General features: G+C 37.9%; 3 protein-coding genes across 6 annotated transcripts in view; 1 reads left to right on the top strand and 2 right to left on the bottom strand.

Annotated features, from left to right (window-relative positions):
- The window catches only part of LOC108020448 (heparan sulfate 2-O-sulfotransferase pipe), a 48,163-nt gene extending 42,753 nt beyond the window's left edge, over positions 1-5,410 (top strand). The window contains exons 4-6 of one of the 4 annotated variants that reach the window (XM_036816557.3): positions 3,480-4,039; positions 4,167-4,321; positions 4,878-5,410. In XM_036816557.3, coding sequence (XP_036672452.1) covers positions 3,480-4,039; positions 4,167-4,321; positions 4,878-5,089 — 927 coding nt within the window. In that variant the 3' untranslated portion in view covers positions 5,090-5,410. Of the gene's footprint in view, positions 1-53; positions 363-389; positions 950-1,016; positions 1,172-2,127; positions 2,688-2,740; positions 2,896-2,978; positions 3,197-3,479; positions 4,040-4,166; positions 4,322-4,877 lie in introns of those variants that run through there. The other 3 variants (XM_036816562.3, XM_036816561.3, XM_036816559.3) reach the window with 3 other exon arrangements.
- fal (SAM and HD domain containing deoxynucleoside triphosphate triphosphohydrolase falten) lies at positions 5,197-10,579 on the bottom strand. Its single transcript, XM_036816564.3, has 5 exons — positions 10,246-10,579; positions 6,780-6,946; positions 6,546-6,717; positions 5,784-6,484; positions 5,197-5,724 (listed from the first exon to the last, which is right to left on the bottom strand). Exons 1-5 carry the CDS (start codon positions 10,396-10,398, stop codon positions 5,658-5,660), a joined length of 1,260 nt encoding a protein of 419 aa, XP_036672459.3. The 5' UTR covers positions 10,399-10,579; the 3' UTR covers positions 5,197-5,657.
- LOC108020449 (uncharacterized) lies at positions 7,082-7,670 on the bottom strand. Its single transcript, XM_036816565.3, has 2 exons — positions 7,453-7,670; positions 7,082-7,395 (listed from the first exon to the last, which is right to left on the bottom strand). Exons 1-2 carry the CDS (start codon positions 7,653-7,655, stop codon positions 7,131-7,133), a joined length of 468 nt encoding a protein of 155 aa, XP_036672460.3. The 5' UTR covers positions 7,656-7,670; the 3' UTR covers positions 7,082-7,130.
- Positions 10,580-13,145: the final 2,566 nt, after the last annotated feature.

The raw sequence follows: 13,145 nt of genomic DNA, 5'->3' as shown, positions 1-13,145 counted from the left end.
AATTCCCCATAAAATATAGTTCGATGTTAGCACCTTAAAAATCTCCGTTCTAGTGTACCAAAAGACCTTACAGAATCGCAATCGCAACAATAGAAAACCCCAGGTGGACCCAGACGTCAGGGCCATGGTCAGGCGTAACTTCACCCATGAATACGACTTTTACTACTTCTGCAAACAGCGTCTATATAAGCAGTATATAGCCCTCAAGCGATATGATATGGAACGACTGATTAACCCCTAACTTCTAAGACTGATCTATCTTTAGTTATTGACATAGTTTCTTTGTAGCTCTTTAATAAAGTACTCAATAGTTAATGTAACTAACAAGTAAAAAACCCTTAGGAAGTCTTTGAAAATCATAAGTCCAATTCAATTTATATAAATCACAGCTTGCTTCGTTGAGTTGCAAAAAGTTGAACAACACTCAACATTCTAAACTGGAGGTGATCTTTTTCAATCGTGGAGCCAAAGTTGGAAGTGAGGCTTTGATGGAACTCATCCAAACGATGGCTCCTTATAATAACATGACAGTAGTCACCAAAGGACCAATAAATATTATATCCCGAACACGATCGCCTGGAGAACGAATGATACAGGCCCTTTGGGTGACCGAGTTGGAGCCAGGCACTGTATACATAGAACATTGCAATTGGTTGGATTTCCGCAGATATCAGTTGCCAAGACCCATCTATATCAACTTGGTTCGCGACCCCGTGGAGCGGATGATAAGTTGGTATTACTACGTTCGCAGTAGTTACCGCAACGCCATCCACTTTCGACGATTTCCCAACGCGACAATACAACCGGAGAAGTGGTTTAAAAAGAGCTATAACGATTGTGTTCGCAGTGGTGACCCCGAGTGTCAATATGTACCTGGAAGTGTTAAAGAGGCAGTGGGTAATTACAAAAGGCAAACTCTCTTCTTCTGCGGTCACGGTAGAGAGTGTTTGTAAGTAGATTAGAATAAAACTTGGTCTTTCCATAAGAACATATTTCAAGTGGAGAACATATTTCAGACCCTTCGACTCTCAACGTGCCATTCAGCTAGCCAAAGTACATGTGGAACGGGACTATGCAGTTGTGGGAACTTGGGAAGAGACTAATATAACCCTAACTGTATTTGAAGCCTACATCCCAAGATTCTTCAAGGGAGTCAGGAATATATTCGAGTGTAGGTTGCATGTCATGCTTCCAATTCTTGTTCAATCAAATTTAAAGAAAACAAGGAAGAACGCTATAGTCGAGTACCTCGACTATCAGATACCCGTTACTCAGCTATATGGAGATATGCAAGCAGCAAAGCGAGATTAAAATGCGCCACCTACCGGCGGTATACAGATTTAAGCGTTATAGGCGTTAGAGTGGGCGTGGCAAATTTTTTTTTGGATCAATCGATAGGTATCGACGAGACCAATACATTTTAGTTAAAATTTTTTATCTAGCATGAAAATTGTGGGCGTCACAGGTTTTCGCGGTTTGTGGGCGTTAAAGTGGGCGTGGCAAACTTTTTTTGGGTCAATCGATAGGTATTGATGAGAACAATACATTTCAGTTAAAATTTTTATTCTAGCATCAAAACTGTAGGAGCCACAGTTTTGGGCGGTTTGTGGGCGTTAGAGTGGGCGTGGCACTGTGCCGAAACAAACTTGCGCTGCGTAAGAAGCTCAGGAATCTGCACGCCAAATCTCAATAGCCTAGCTCCCATAGTTTCCGAGATCTCAGCGTTCATCCGGACGGACAGACAGACGGACAGACGGACAGACGGACAGACGGACAGACGGACAGACGGACAGACGGACAGACGGACATGGCTAGATCGACTCGGCTAGTGATCCTGATCAAGAATATATATACTTTGTGGGGTCGGAAACGCTTCCTTCTGCCTGTTACATACTTTCCGACGAATCTAGTATACCCTTTTACTCTACGAGTAACGGGTATAATTAGAGAAAGATTTGATTGAATTTCAATTGGTTTTGTTGAATACTTGAACACTTTTATGTTGGTTATATCCTGGGATAGTTGTCAGTATAAGTTGTTACACCATTTACACTCCGTTTATCATCCTCCCATCTGTGTTTTGTTTTGAAATTTAATGGAGCCCACAAAAACCCCTGACCTTCCCAGCTCGGCCGGGTGACCCCAATGTATCTGAACAACACTCGATTCGCGGGCTCTGGTCTTGTGGTCTTCAATCGACCAACCCGAGTGGACAGCGAGCAAATGTTACCACTTTTCAGGCAACTTGCCGCCATGAATGATATCAATGTGGTGCTCAATGGACCTGTTAGAACGATGAACAGAACTCGCACTGAAAAGGAGCAGCTGACCGAAGCGGAATGGGCTAATGAACTGGAGAGTGGATCGATCTACATGGCCCACTCCAATTGGCTGGACTTTGCTAGTTATGGGTACAAGAAACCAATATATATCTCCCTTGTAAAGGATCCCATCGATCGGATGATTACAGACTTCCACAAGAGACGCTCTTGGGTTAAGAGAACAATATACAGAAGGATGTACCCAGGACGTCCTGAGAGGTCCGATGAGTGGTACCAACAGAGTTTCAACGACTGTGTGAGAAGTGCAAGTCCAGAATGCCTCTTCGTCCAATATTCAGTTGGGGATTACATTCAGGACTTCAAGAGACAATCCCTGTACTTTTGCGGCAATGAAGCCGATTGCTTGTGAGTAGTTCAAGGCTTCGTTGACCTAAGTTTAAAGTATTACCCTCCTGTAGGCCCTTTAATTCCCCACACGCTATACAGGTAGCTAAACGAAGAGTGGAGAAAGAATATTCTGTGGTGGGCACATTAGAAGAAAGAAACATAACCCTGACTGTGTTGGAGAAATACATTCCCAGATTCTTCAATCACGCTCGTTTTCTATATAAATGTAGGTAGTCCCCGGGGTTAAATTCAAAAAGTGTTCAAGTATCGTCGACAAGGTATCAAGAGTCATGGATTTATCTCTTTCAGTGCACAGCAAAGCTATTCGAAATCGGAATCGCAATAATCGCAAGCCCCATATAGATCCTGATGTTAGGGAGATGGTAAGGCGGAACTTTACCAACGAATATGAGTTCTACTACTTCTGCAAGCAGCGTTTGTATAAACAATATTTGGCCCTACAACTCGAGAACAATCTTCATTAAAGGTTTCAGATAAAACTAACGCCAATAAAGAAAATATTTTGACTGAAAAAATGCAAAAGTATATTTTTATATATTTTATATTTGACATAAAGAAATGGTTTGTTGAGGGGTTTCTTTGCCCTATATTAACGTCTAAGCCGTTCAATTTGTTTAAGAAACTGTTCTGCCCAGTTATTTGAATGTCTAATTAGGCCATAAAAAACATACCCTTTGCCCAAAATGCATATCAAGTACCAAGGATCTAAAGGTAAAAGAAACCACATTATTACATTTATAAATTGTTTGTATTTTATTTTTAATAATTATTTTTCAAACTCATTACCAGATGTCCTCCTTAAACGTGCGGGATTTGAATAATACCCGCAAGGCCCAAATGGAACTGGTATTTTTCAATCGAGTTCCTAAAGTTGGAAGTCAGACGTTCATGGAGCTTCTTCGACGACTTTCCGAGCGTAATAATTTTCAGTTCCATCGCGATGCAGTCCAAAAAGTTGAGACAATTCGTTTGGCGGAGGACCAGCAGCAGGAAATGGCCGAAGTGATCAGTGAGCTCCCGGAACCCTCAGTCTTTATCAAGCATGTGTGCTTTACCAACTTTACCAAGTTCAATCTGCCCAAACCAATTTACCTAAATGTGGTTCGTGATCCTGTGGAGCGTGTCATCAGTTGGTTTTACTACGTGAGGGCTCCTTGGTATTTTGTAGAGCGAAAAGCAGCCTTTCCCGATCTACCATTGCCCCATCCTGCTTGGCTTAAGAAGGATTTTGAAACATGTGTTCTTAATGGCGATCAGGAGTGCACCTATACTCAGGGAGTCACGGTGGAGGGAATTGGCGATCATCGCAGACAGAGCTTATTTTTCTGCGGTCACGACTACGAGTGCACGTAAGTTTCTTTTTGTGTAGCCTTAAAAATAAAAAAGTTACACTGTTGAATTACTGAGTAATTTAAAATAAGTATACGATAAAATTGGGCAAATAACTTTTTAATTAATGACTCTAATACATTTTAGGCCTTTTAACACCTTGGGTGCTCTTGAACGAGCCAAATTTGCCGTAGAGCAGCAGTATGCTGTTGTCGGTGTACTCGAAGATCTCAACACCACACTCTCCGTCCTGGAAAAATATGTACCACGGTTTTTCGAGGGCGTTCGAGATATTTATGCAAGTAAGTTTATAGAAATCTAGTGGTCAACTAAAACTAAATTCAGCCACTCTTAAAGTAATCTAAAATTAATATAAATAAATAAATCTCTTTTAAGACGGGCGGTACATATAGAATAGCAAACTTTGCGTGCTTTTTATGATTTTTTATTGTGCTAGGATTTTGTAACTTGTCCTTTCGATTACTTTGCTCTTATATAATCAAAAACATTTTTTATTATTTTATTCTTTTAAAATAAGTAAAAACATTTGTAATTTTTTTATTCTTTCAAAATGACGGCTGTTGGACTTTTTTAATCGGGCAAGCTTTGAATTGAAACCAATTTTATTTTGTTAAGAAATGTTGTGAAAACTGTCTGAACCGTTTCCGACCATATAAGTATATGTATTGTTGATCAAGATCATGGCTAGATCGACTCCTGATCAAGATTACATAAACTTTATATAAACTTTTCAGACGAATAAAGTATACCATTTTACTGAAAACTTTATGTTAACTTGACACATATGAGTTATAAACCTCTAACCACATCTATGTATTTTGATTTATCATCTTATAGCTAGCGCTGAATACTTAACGAAGATCAATAAGAACAACTTTAAGCCGCCGGTCAGCGAACATGTAAAGGATATAGTGCGTCGGAACTTTACAAATGAGATCGAGTTCTATCAGTTTTGCCGCCAGAGACTCCATAAACAATATTTAGCTGCCCACTTACCCCAGCGAATTATCACAGATTCAGCTCATCTGCCCGGCCTAATTGGCAATTAAACTGGATACTTTAAAGATCGCGATCAAATGTAGAAACAAATATGACCAACAAAATTGTACTCAAACCTGTAGTCAGCTAAGTTCCCCATTATGTTTTAGCTAAATGATTGTTTTTCTTGTGTATATTTCAAAATGGTTATCAAAAATATGACAAATCCATCTTATATTTATATTGATTAGTAAGTACTTAATATTAGAAAGACCTGAATTTGTATTGTGATGTCTTCAAGTGAACTGTTGAAATTTTTGTTTTAGTATTTTAGTTTTAAGACGATTATGATAATACAATGTATAAACTAATAAATGAATATTTTAAGAACACTTTGCTTTTGTACTTTTTTACTATTTTAACTATGAAACGGAAAACACAAAATACTAATAACAAAATTAACTTATAAAACCAACGATAATGGGTTAAAAAACGTAAACAACATTTCGAGTATTTATATATAATGTCATGAGAATATGTCGGTTTAAATATATATAGCGAATTTAAGGAAAAAGAACGATTGGTTGGTGGTTTTTACATAAACTATTCTATGAACTGGAAATTCTCTGCTGGAGATTTTTACTCTAACTTATAGCACTTGTTTATTATTGTCGGTCTCGCGCATCGATTAACTGGACGCTTTTTGCTGAGGATAGATAAAACAATTAGGAAATGGTTTATGTTTATTAAATATATTTTGCATACCGCTTATTGTCAAACAACGCGAAAGCCTCTTCTGATTTCATAGCCTCCCAAGGACCGGGTATTTCCCTATGCACCCGTATGATATTCAATGCGGAAGAATCATTGCTTGATACTTCTACAATTCTTTGGGGATCCTTTATATATGTCGATATGGGATCCTTTTCAATTACATGTAAAACATGATCATCGTGCAGTTTTAGCCATTCTGGGTTATCCGATCGAATGTTAAGGAGATCAGGAGCCAACCGTTGTACTGCACTGGCAAAAATACTATCCATGGCACATGTACGGGGACTTTGATAAGCAGCCACATGGAGCCGCGTTCTGGCCTCGAACAAGCGATATATACGATGAAAATCCTGATAACGATACTCTATGCGTTGTCCATCGACCGATATGCGGGCCTGAAGAAATACATCATTAAAATCCATATCCGCTGAGTTGAGGACTTTCAAGCGATTGTTATCGCGGCGCAGGTAATCCCATTTATCTACATCCAATCCGCAGCGACGATTATGAACAATATCAAAGATGTAAGTATGACCCATCATGGGAAACGAAAGAGAGTCACTGCATCCCAGAATCAAAGCCTTTATCAATTGAACTCCTCGCCCGCTACCATCGTCCCTTAAGGAGACCAGCTCCTGATTAACGGCATCTTTAAAAATGAGATCCACACAGGCCAATGCGTTTTGCTCGTGCTAAAAGAAAGTCAAGTCGTAAGCACTATCATACATCTACACCGGATTAAATATAACTTACATCAAACCTATGATGGCAAGCATACTCCCAAGCATGTGACATCGGTCCATGTCCTATATCGTGCAAAAGGGCAGCTATTTCCACCGCCTGATGACACCAATCCGGTAGTTTTGGCTCATAATGCGAGTTCCGTTCAATGGCCCTTAGATGATCCTGCGCGCTTTTGTAGGCTCTTGTATATGAAAAATATATATATTTCGTTTTAAATTTAAATTATACGCTCTTAATATTTACCCAAGACAATGATCGAATCGCTTGTGATTGGCCTTCTTGTCGAGGGACCATGGTATGAGACCCAGTTGGTGGACCTTTTTAAGTCGCTGAAAAAGGGGATGCTCTACGATCTCCTGAATATGGCTGGGCAGTTCAATTACTCCATGAACCTCGTCCTCAATAAGCATCTGAAAGTGTACGGAACAAAGATAACTTTTTTGTTGTATTAAATGTAGCATTGACTACTAGTTTTCTTATACTACGGTTTCTTAGAGCCCTATATAGATTTAAAAGTCCAATAACTTGTTGAATTCATTTAATCCTTTACTTTTACGTACACATATCAATACAAGTTATGAATGGTATGTGAATTTAGCTACCACCGCTTCCTCCACCGCTGCTTCCTCCACCGCTGCTTCCTCCACTGGAACTTCCACCACTGCCACTGCTACTGCTGGTACTGGTACTGGAAAAATCACTGCTTCCACTACCACCACCATGACCCCCCAGGCACATGGAGACTATAAAAATACTTAGGCATATGATGTCTGGAACTATACCTATGGCGGCCATAACACACTCCTTCTTTTCGATATGGCCATCGATCATCCTTCGAATGTTTAGAACAAGCGAGGCACTGTGGATAAGTACTTTGGTAAAAAAGGAAAGAACATTTCCAACAGAACAGTCCTACCAATATGGGAGGGTCATCATCTGGGCTGCTGCGTACAAAGCTAATAAAACGGTTTTGCTTGCAGATTTCCAAAATACAAGTAAATTAATTATTGTCAAGTAAATTAAGGCTGCAAATCCCAGCTTCCAATTTTGCGATAGGGAATACAACGCACTTTCACTTAATAGCACAAAAATGGCTGCTGTGGTCAATGTCACAACCATGCTGACCTGCAACAGTCGATCTTGGTAAAGCAAATCTGTGTAAATACGCAAATTCTTACTGTCAATTGGGCCACAGCCTTCCGATAATATTTCGGCCGGTTCAACGAATGTTCATACGGAATATCACTACCCAGAGGAGGTGGTATAATTAAGCTTGCTGAAAATGCCATTTTTTTAACTTTCAAATGGACCCCGTCGACATATGTGTTTATAAGGTAAAACTTGTATTTTATTCAGTGTTTGGAGTATAGAATTTGTAAGACTTTTAACGCTAGGTCACTATATTTCGTAAATCATCTCAAATTTGATCCGAAATACCCCTAAAGATATTGCAGTTATTCAGATCTAGGTATTTGTAATTACAGATCTGAGTAAATTTGTATTAAATTGGACTCTTGGATATGGATTGGGCTAACTCATTTTTGAGAGAGTGCTCAAAATTTTGGTTAGAAATTATTTAACTTATCTAAAGACAAAAGATCAGTATAGCTCAACGAACGACATAGCTAATTACCAGCGAGTTAATTACGAAGGCAAGGATTTTTCTAATAAAAAATAAACAGAATTAAGTAAAAGTAAATAGAAATACATTTTGTTTTACTTTTATTCTGGATCTGCATCACTAGAGAAGTCTGAATAGCAATATATGACTAGATGCGCTTCGTAGCTCCAGTTCTCGAATTTATTATTTTTGCCACTTTTAATTAGCTTCCGATATGTTTAATGTTTGTTTGTAAACAAAACGTGTGGAATTCATATAAGCTTGCTGATACCAACGCCATCAGCCTTAGATGAAACTTTTTCGCTGACTGTCACATCTTTCCATTCGAGTACAGGGTTTATGTTTGCCTAAGAGTTTCTTACTTTGTAAGCATTGTAAAAAAGTCAAAATTAATGGCATTCGTTACATATGTATGTACATTGTACACACAATATGTCACCGTAGAAGCATATAAAGTGATTGAATCAATAAATATGTTTATTATTATTAATTTTAAAATATTGTTAGGAAAAAAAAAATTTACTTAAGTATCTTGTGACATTCGTAAATAAGTTATAATCAGTGTTCAAGAATAAGTCGTAAATTTAAAATTTTATGAGCTCTGTTCATGTGAATATGTAAATCTATCTAGAGCCTTAAATAACGATCTGTAACTTAAAACCTACAAGGGTGCAGTGCCGAACAATTGTAATCTTAAGTACAGGCCACTTGAGCCTGACTATAAATATAGTTCTCACACTGCACAAAGGGTGGCTTAGCGGAAGACCGTTCGGTTTTTTTTAATTTGAAAGTTGCCCTTTCTTTAAATTTGTTAGTTTAAAAAAATTTCAATAATCCAAATAGAAATAAACCATATTTCTTCAGGTTTTAAGCATCGAATTATAGCAGACTTAGTAAAAAGAACACTTAGTTTTTGTTAGAGGGACCATCTTTGGACGATCCCAATTTAGATTTTTGGAAACATTTTTGTTCAATTGTACTATATTTGAAAAACGCTGCCTGGAAACTTAGGTCGATATCTTCAGAACTTACAAAGTTGTAATTTTCTGAGTGGAAGTGCCTGTGGCGTACGAGTGTTTTTCGAAAGGCCTTCTTTTTTTAGTTTTTGGGTATACGATCGAGATTTATCATAGCTCATTTTAAAATAATAAAGTTCTGTTCTAGATGGGAACGGTTTTGAGAAAAAGTGGTTGTATTTTTGTTTGTCAGCTGAAAATGTGAATAAATGTGTTAAAAAATATAATGGTGTCACTTAGAAAAGAATTTGATTTTCTTTAAAACGAGCCATCATAATTCTCGATCGACCTAATACAGTTCTTGGAATTGAGTACAGAAAATAAAAGAAATCGTTAAGTTAGAGGTAGATTAAAACCGTCTTCAAAGTTTTTGGTTTGCATGCATATATTTTCTTCTTGCATATCCTCCTAAGTATTGGTAATATGAGTGTAAAACTTTGTGGGTATATTATAAGATAGATCAAAAATAAGAGGTTTCCCTTAAAATAATTGTGCTATGCACATAGATTTTCCCTTAAGTGTGTTATTAACGGAATTTGTATACAAATTTCTATTATATAATAAAGAATCGTAGATGCTGTGCATATAAGAGATGCGTGTTAAATTTTAAATTTGATCCCAATTTGGGAGGGAAAATGTAAATTGTAGAACGGAAAAAGCCAGAAAACCTGGTCACACCTGATCAGAGGTGTAACCGAGGGGTGTCCGGTGATAAGCTCCTACTCTCTTTCAGCCAAATCCTATGCAAAACAATGTAAGCTACACAAAACTTGTTTTGAAAATCCCCCTCAACGAAATCCACCCCACTACACTTAATTGTTTATGACAACCATTTGTTTGATTTTAAGCATTTGCATAACAAAAACATTCCGAAACGAAAAACAAATTAAATGCAACGGCTAGTGCAAAATGCCTAAGTGACACAACGCAGTGCGAAAAGAACATAATGATCGCAATTTAACGGAAATGGGTCAAGTGCAATCTGCAATTTTCGCCAGTGCAATCAATCAGCTGTTTTGGGGGCACAGCTGTGCCGTTTCCCTGGAAACCAAGTAAAAGCGGGAAAACTCACCGATTGGACTGCTGGTGGTTGTTTTTGTTGCTGTTCATTTGGTTGTTGTTGCTGCCGGTTAAGGGGGAGTTTGGAATCGAAGGGAGGGGGAGGGGGAGTGGGAAGGGTGCGGCGACGCTGCGCGGGGGAGCGAATAACTGCGCTGGCTGACATTCTAATTGGATTCCCGTTCCTCGACAATCCGCGTCCGAAATAAAATCGAAAATGCGAGCAGCACGACGTCGTGAATGCTGTCTTCCCGCCGATTTCTGCTAATGTATTACATCAGGAAGTTTGTTTGAAGTTTTATGGCCAAGTTTCGATTTGTCAAGCAATCGCACACAACTGTAAATGTGGGGATGGGGGAAAACAGCTGATTGGACCTATCGGCTATCGACCAGGGCTTCGATATAAGCTGAGGAATCTTGGCGCGCTATTCAAACCACAAAAGTCTAACATGTCATTAAACTTGATAAGAAAGAAGATTCACCAGTTCGCTGAAAGCAAGTCTAATATTTTTGTTTCCGATTATTAAATAAATAAATAAAAATTTTTATTGCAATATCATCTACTTATGCTTGCCTATTTGAGCTTTTAAATTTATTAGAATTTACACGTAAAAACCTAAGTTGCACTTATACTTACAATGTGTAAATTATTTTACTTCACATAAAAAAGAGAAAATCTGATTATATTATTTAACTTAAACCTATTTTATATTAGTTGTCAGTGGCTTTATTAATATTAATCAGAAAATCATAATTTTTATAAAAGCTGTTTGAATTAAAATTGTCGATAACATACCCCATACCTGGTTGGAATCTAATAAATCGCCGGTTCTTGAAAAATTTGCCATTCACATTTTTTACTTGGATCATAAGTCAGTTGGCTGTCGCTCACTTTGTTGCAGTTCTTGGAAGCACTCGGTTGCAATCTAAAATTGTTCAACTCTTTTCGCAAGGATTTCATCGACTTTTAACCAGACAATCTTCAAAATGGCACAGTCATATTTTATCCGATTTCTGCTTTCAAACATGCATTTGTGGAAGACCCTGCTCCTGTTCCTGCTTTCCTGCTCGGTTGTGTACTTTGAATTGGACTCGCTGGCTGCCGACTATTTGTTCGAGTTGCTCTCGGAGAAGTGGCGAGGAGGAGCTGTCTGGAGGGACTATCATGAGGTCATTTTTTATGCAGTTTGTGTGATCTGGTGCTTCGGGATCATCATGCTGATTCGCGCCATGGTTACGTAGTACCGCTGAACCTTACCTTGAAGCCAGACCGGGAAGAGTACGGCGAGGACGAGAACATCGGACCATGACTCAGCATTACTGAATTCACAATAAAATCATTCACCAATCGCCATCCGCATTTTATTTTTCTCGAAGTGTCATTCATGCTGACAATTCTTTTATATCCACGACCAATGGACAGGAGAGAAACGGTACCAACCGTCTCTATGACACATCTCACCTTTCTATGATTAAATTATTTTGCTTAGTTAAATCAAGACTGAATTTCAATTTTTTTAAGAACTAGAACTTCTAACCAACTCTAATAAGAAGACTTATTAAAAACCAAAAATACATACCTCTTAAATATCTGTTGGTTACATGACACAGCAATTAGTTTATACTATAAACTTTTAAACTTTAAACAATTATTTATTTTCACCAAAACAAAAAGTGCTTACGTTTAAAAAAATTAAAAAACAGTTAAGGATCTAATATGAAAGAAAAACATATTGGGTGCAAGAAAGGGTCGAAACATTTTAAAAAGTTAAAAGCTTGTACATAAATAAAATAAAGTAAATATTGGATGGACCATATATATTTGAATAAAAACGGACTTTCATATACAACAGAGCTTAAGTACTTAAGCCAATTTTTGTCTGACATGGCTAGATTGAGTCGGATAGTGATCCTGATATGGTGTCGGAAATGCTTTCTTTTACTTTCTGACGAATTTAACAAACCGTTTTACTCTAAGAGTAACGGGTTTAAAATATCCGATTGTAGTTTACAAACTAGCACACACATTAAAGTTAAAAAAAACATTTTTTTGTGGGGGAAAGGCTGTTAGAGGTTCCTCACGTCCAAGTCGTCCACAAGCGTTGAGCTGCCTCTCGGCTAGTCTGAGTTTTCCGCGACTGGAAAACAGAAAACGTTAGCTGGAAGCACAAATACTTGGACTTACCTAGGTGGCGGCTCATGGGAGACAAGAGGTAGATGACTTCGGCATCTTCGTTTTTGAGAGACAAACGGACGGTCATAGCTAAGTAACGGGTATAACATTTTAAGACCCAGCGCCATCTAGGCGGACTGCGATGAAACTTGCCCTGAAGGTGTTCGTCTCCGCTTTTAATTTTTTTTAAAGAATCCAGTGCTGCCAGAATCAAATTAAATGGATCCGTGCTACTTGCCCTAAAACATGCTCTCAATCGGCTGGTTTTTTTCGTTTATTTGCTTTTTTAGCTGTAATTTAGTGAAAATTTAAGAAGTAATTAGCGATAATTTCGCTAGAAATCAGCGACAATTTAGTAGTTTTTTCTTTAAAAAGAAGGAGGATATTAGTGCTACCAGATCGGAATAAAAGAAGAGGAAGAACGCAGGGCGCCTTGGTTCAAAAATTAGGGTCCTTACGAAAACAAGAAAATTTAATTATCATTCATTTATTGAAAAAACAATAATAACTTGTATTAATTAAAATACTTAATCTTTTTTTAGCCAACTTTATTGCTACCCAGATCAATTAAACACGATTCATATTCATGGAAGAGAATGAATTAGGTTGAAGAAAAGGTTGGTTCTGAAAGCAAAGAACGTATGGCGCCTTTATTCAAGAACTGGAAAATTGTTGAACTTTTTATACCCGTTACTCGTAAAATAAAAGGGTATATTGCATCCGAGGAAAAGTATGTATCA

Source organism: Drosophila suzukii, chromosome 3 (assembly GCF_043229965.1).
Source record: "Drosophila suzukii chromosome 3, CBGP_Dsuzu_IsoJpt1.0, whole genome shotgun sequence".
NCBI classification, from domain to species: Eukaryota; Metazoa; Arthropoda; class Insecta; order Diptera; family Drosophilidae; genus Drosophila; species Drosophila suzukii.
The sequence above is the reverse complement of the archived record's forward strand: the minus strand, read 5'-3'. Positions and strand labels throughout refer to the sequence as shown.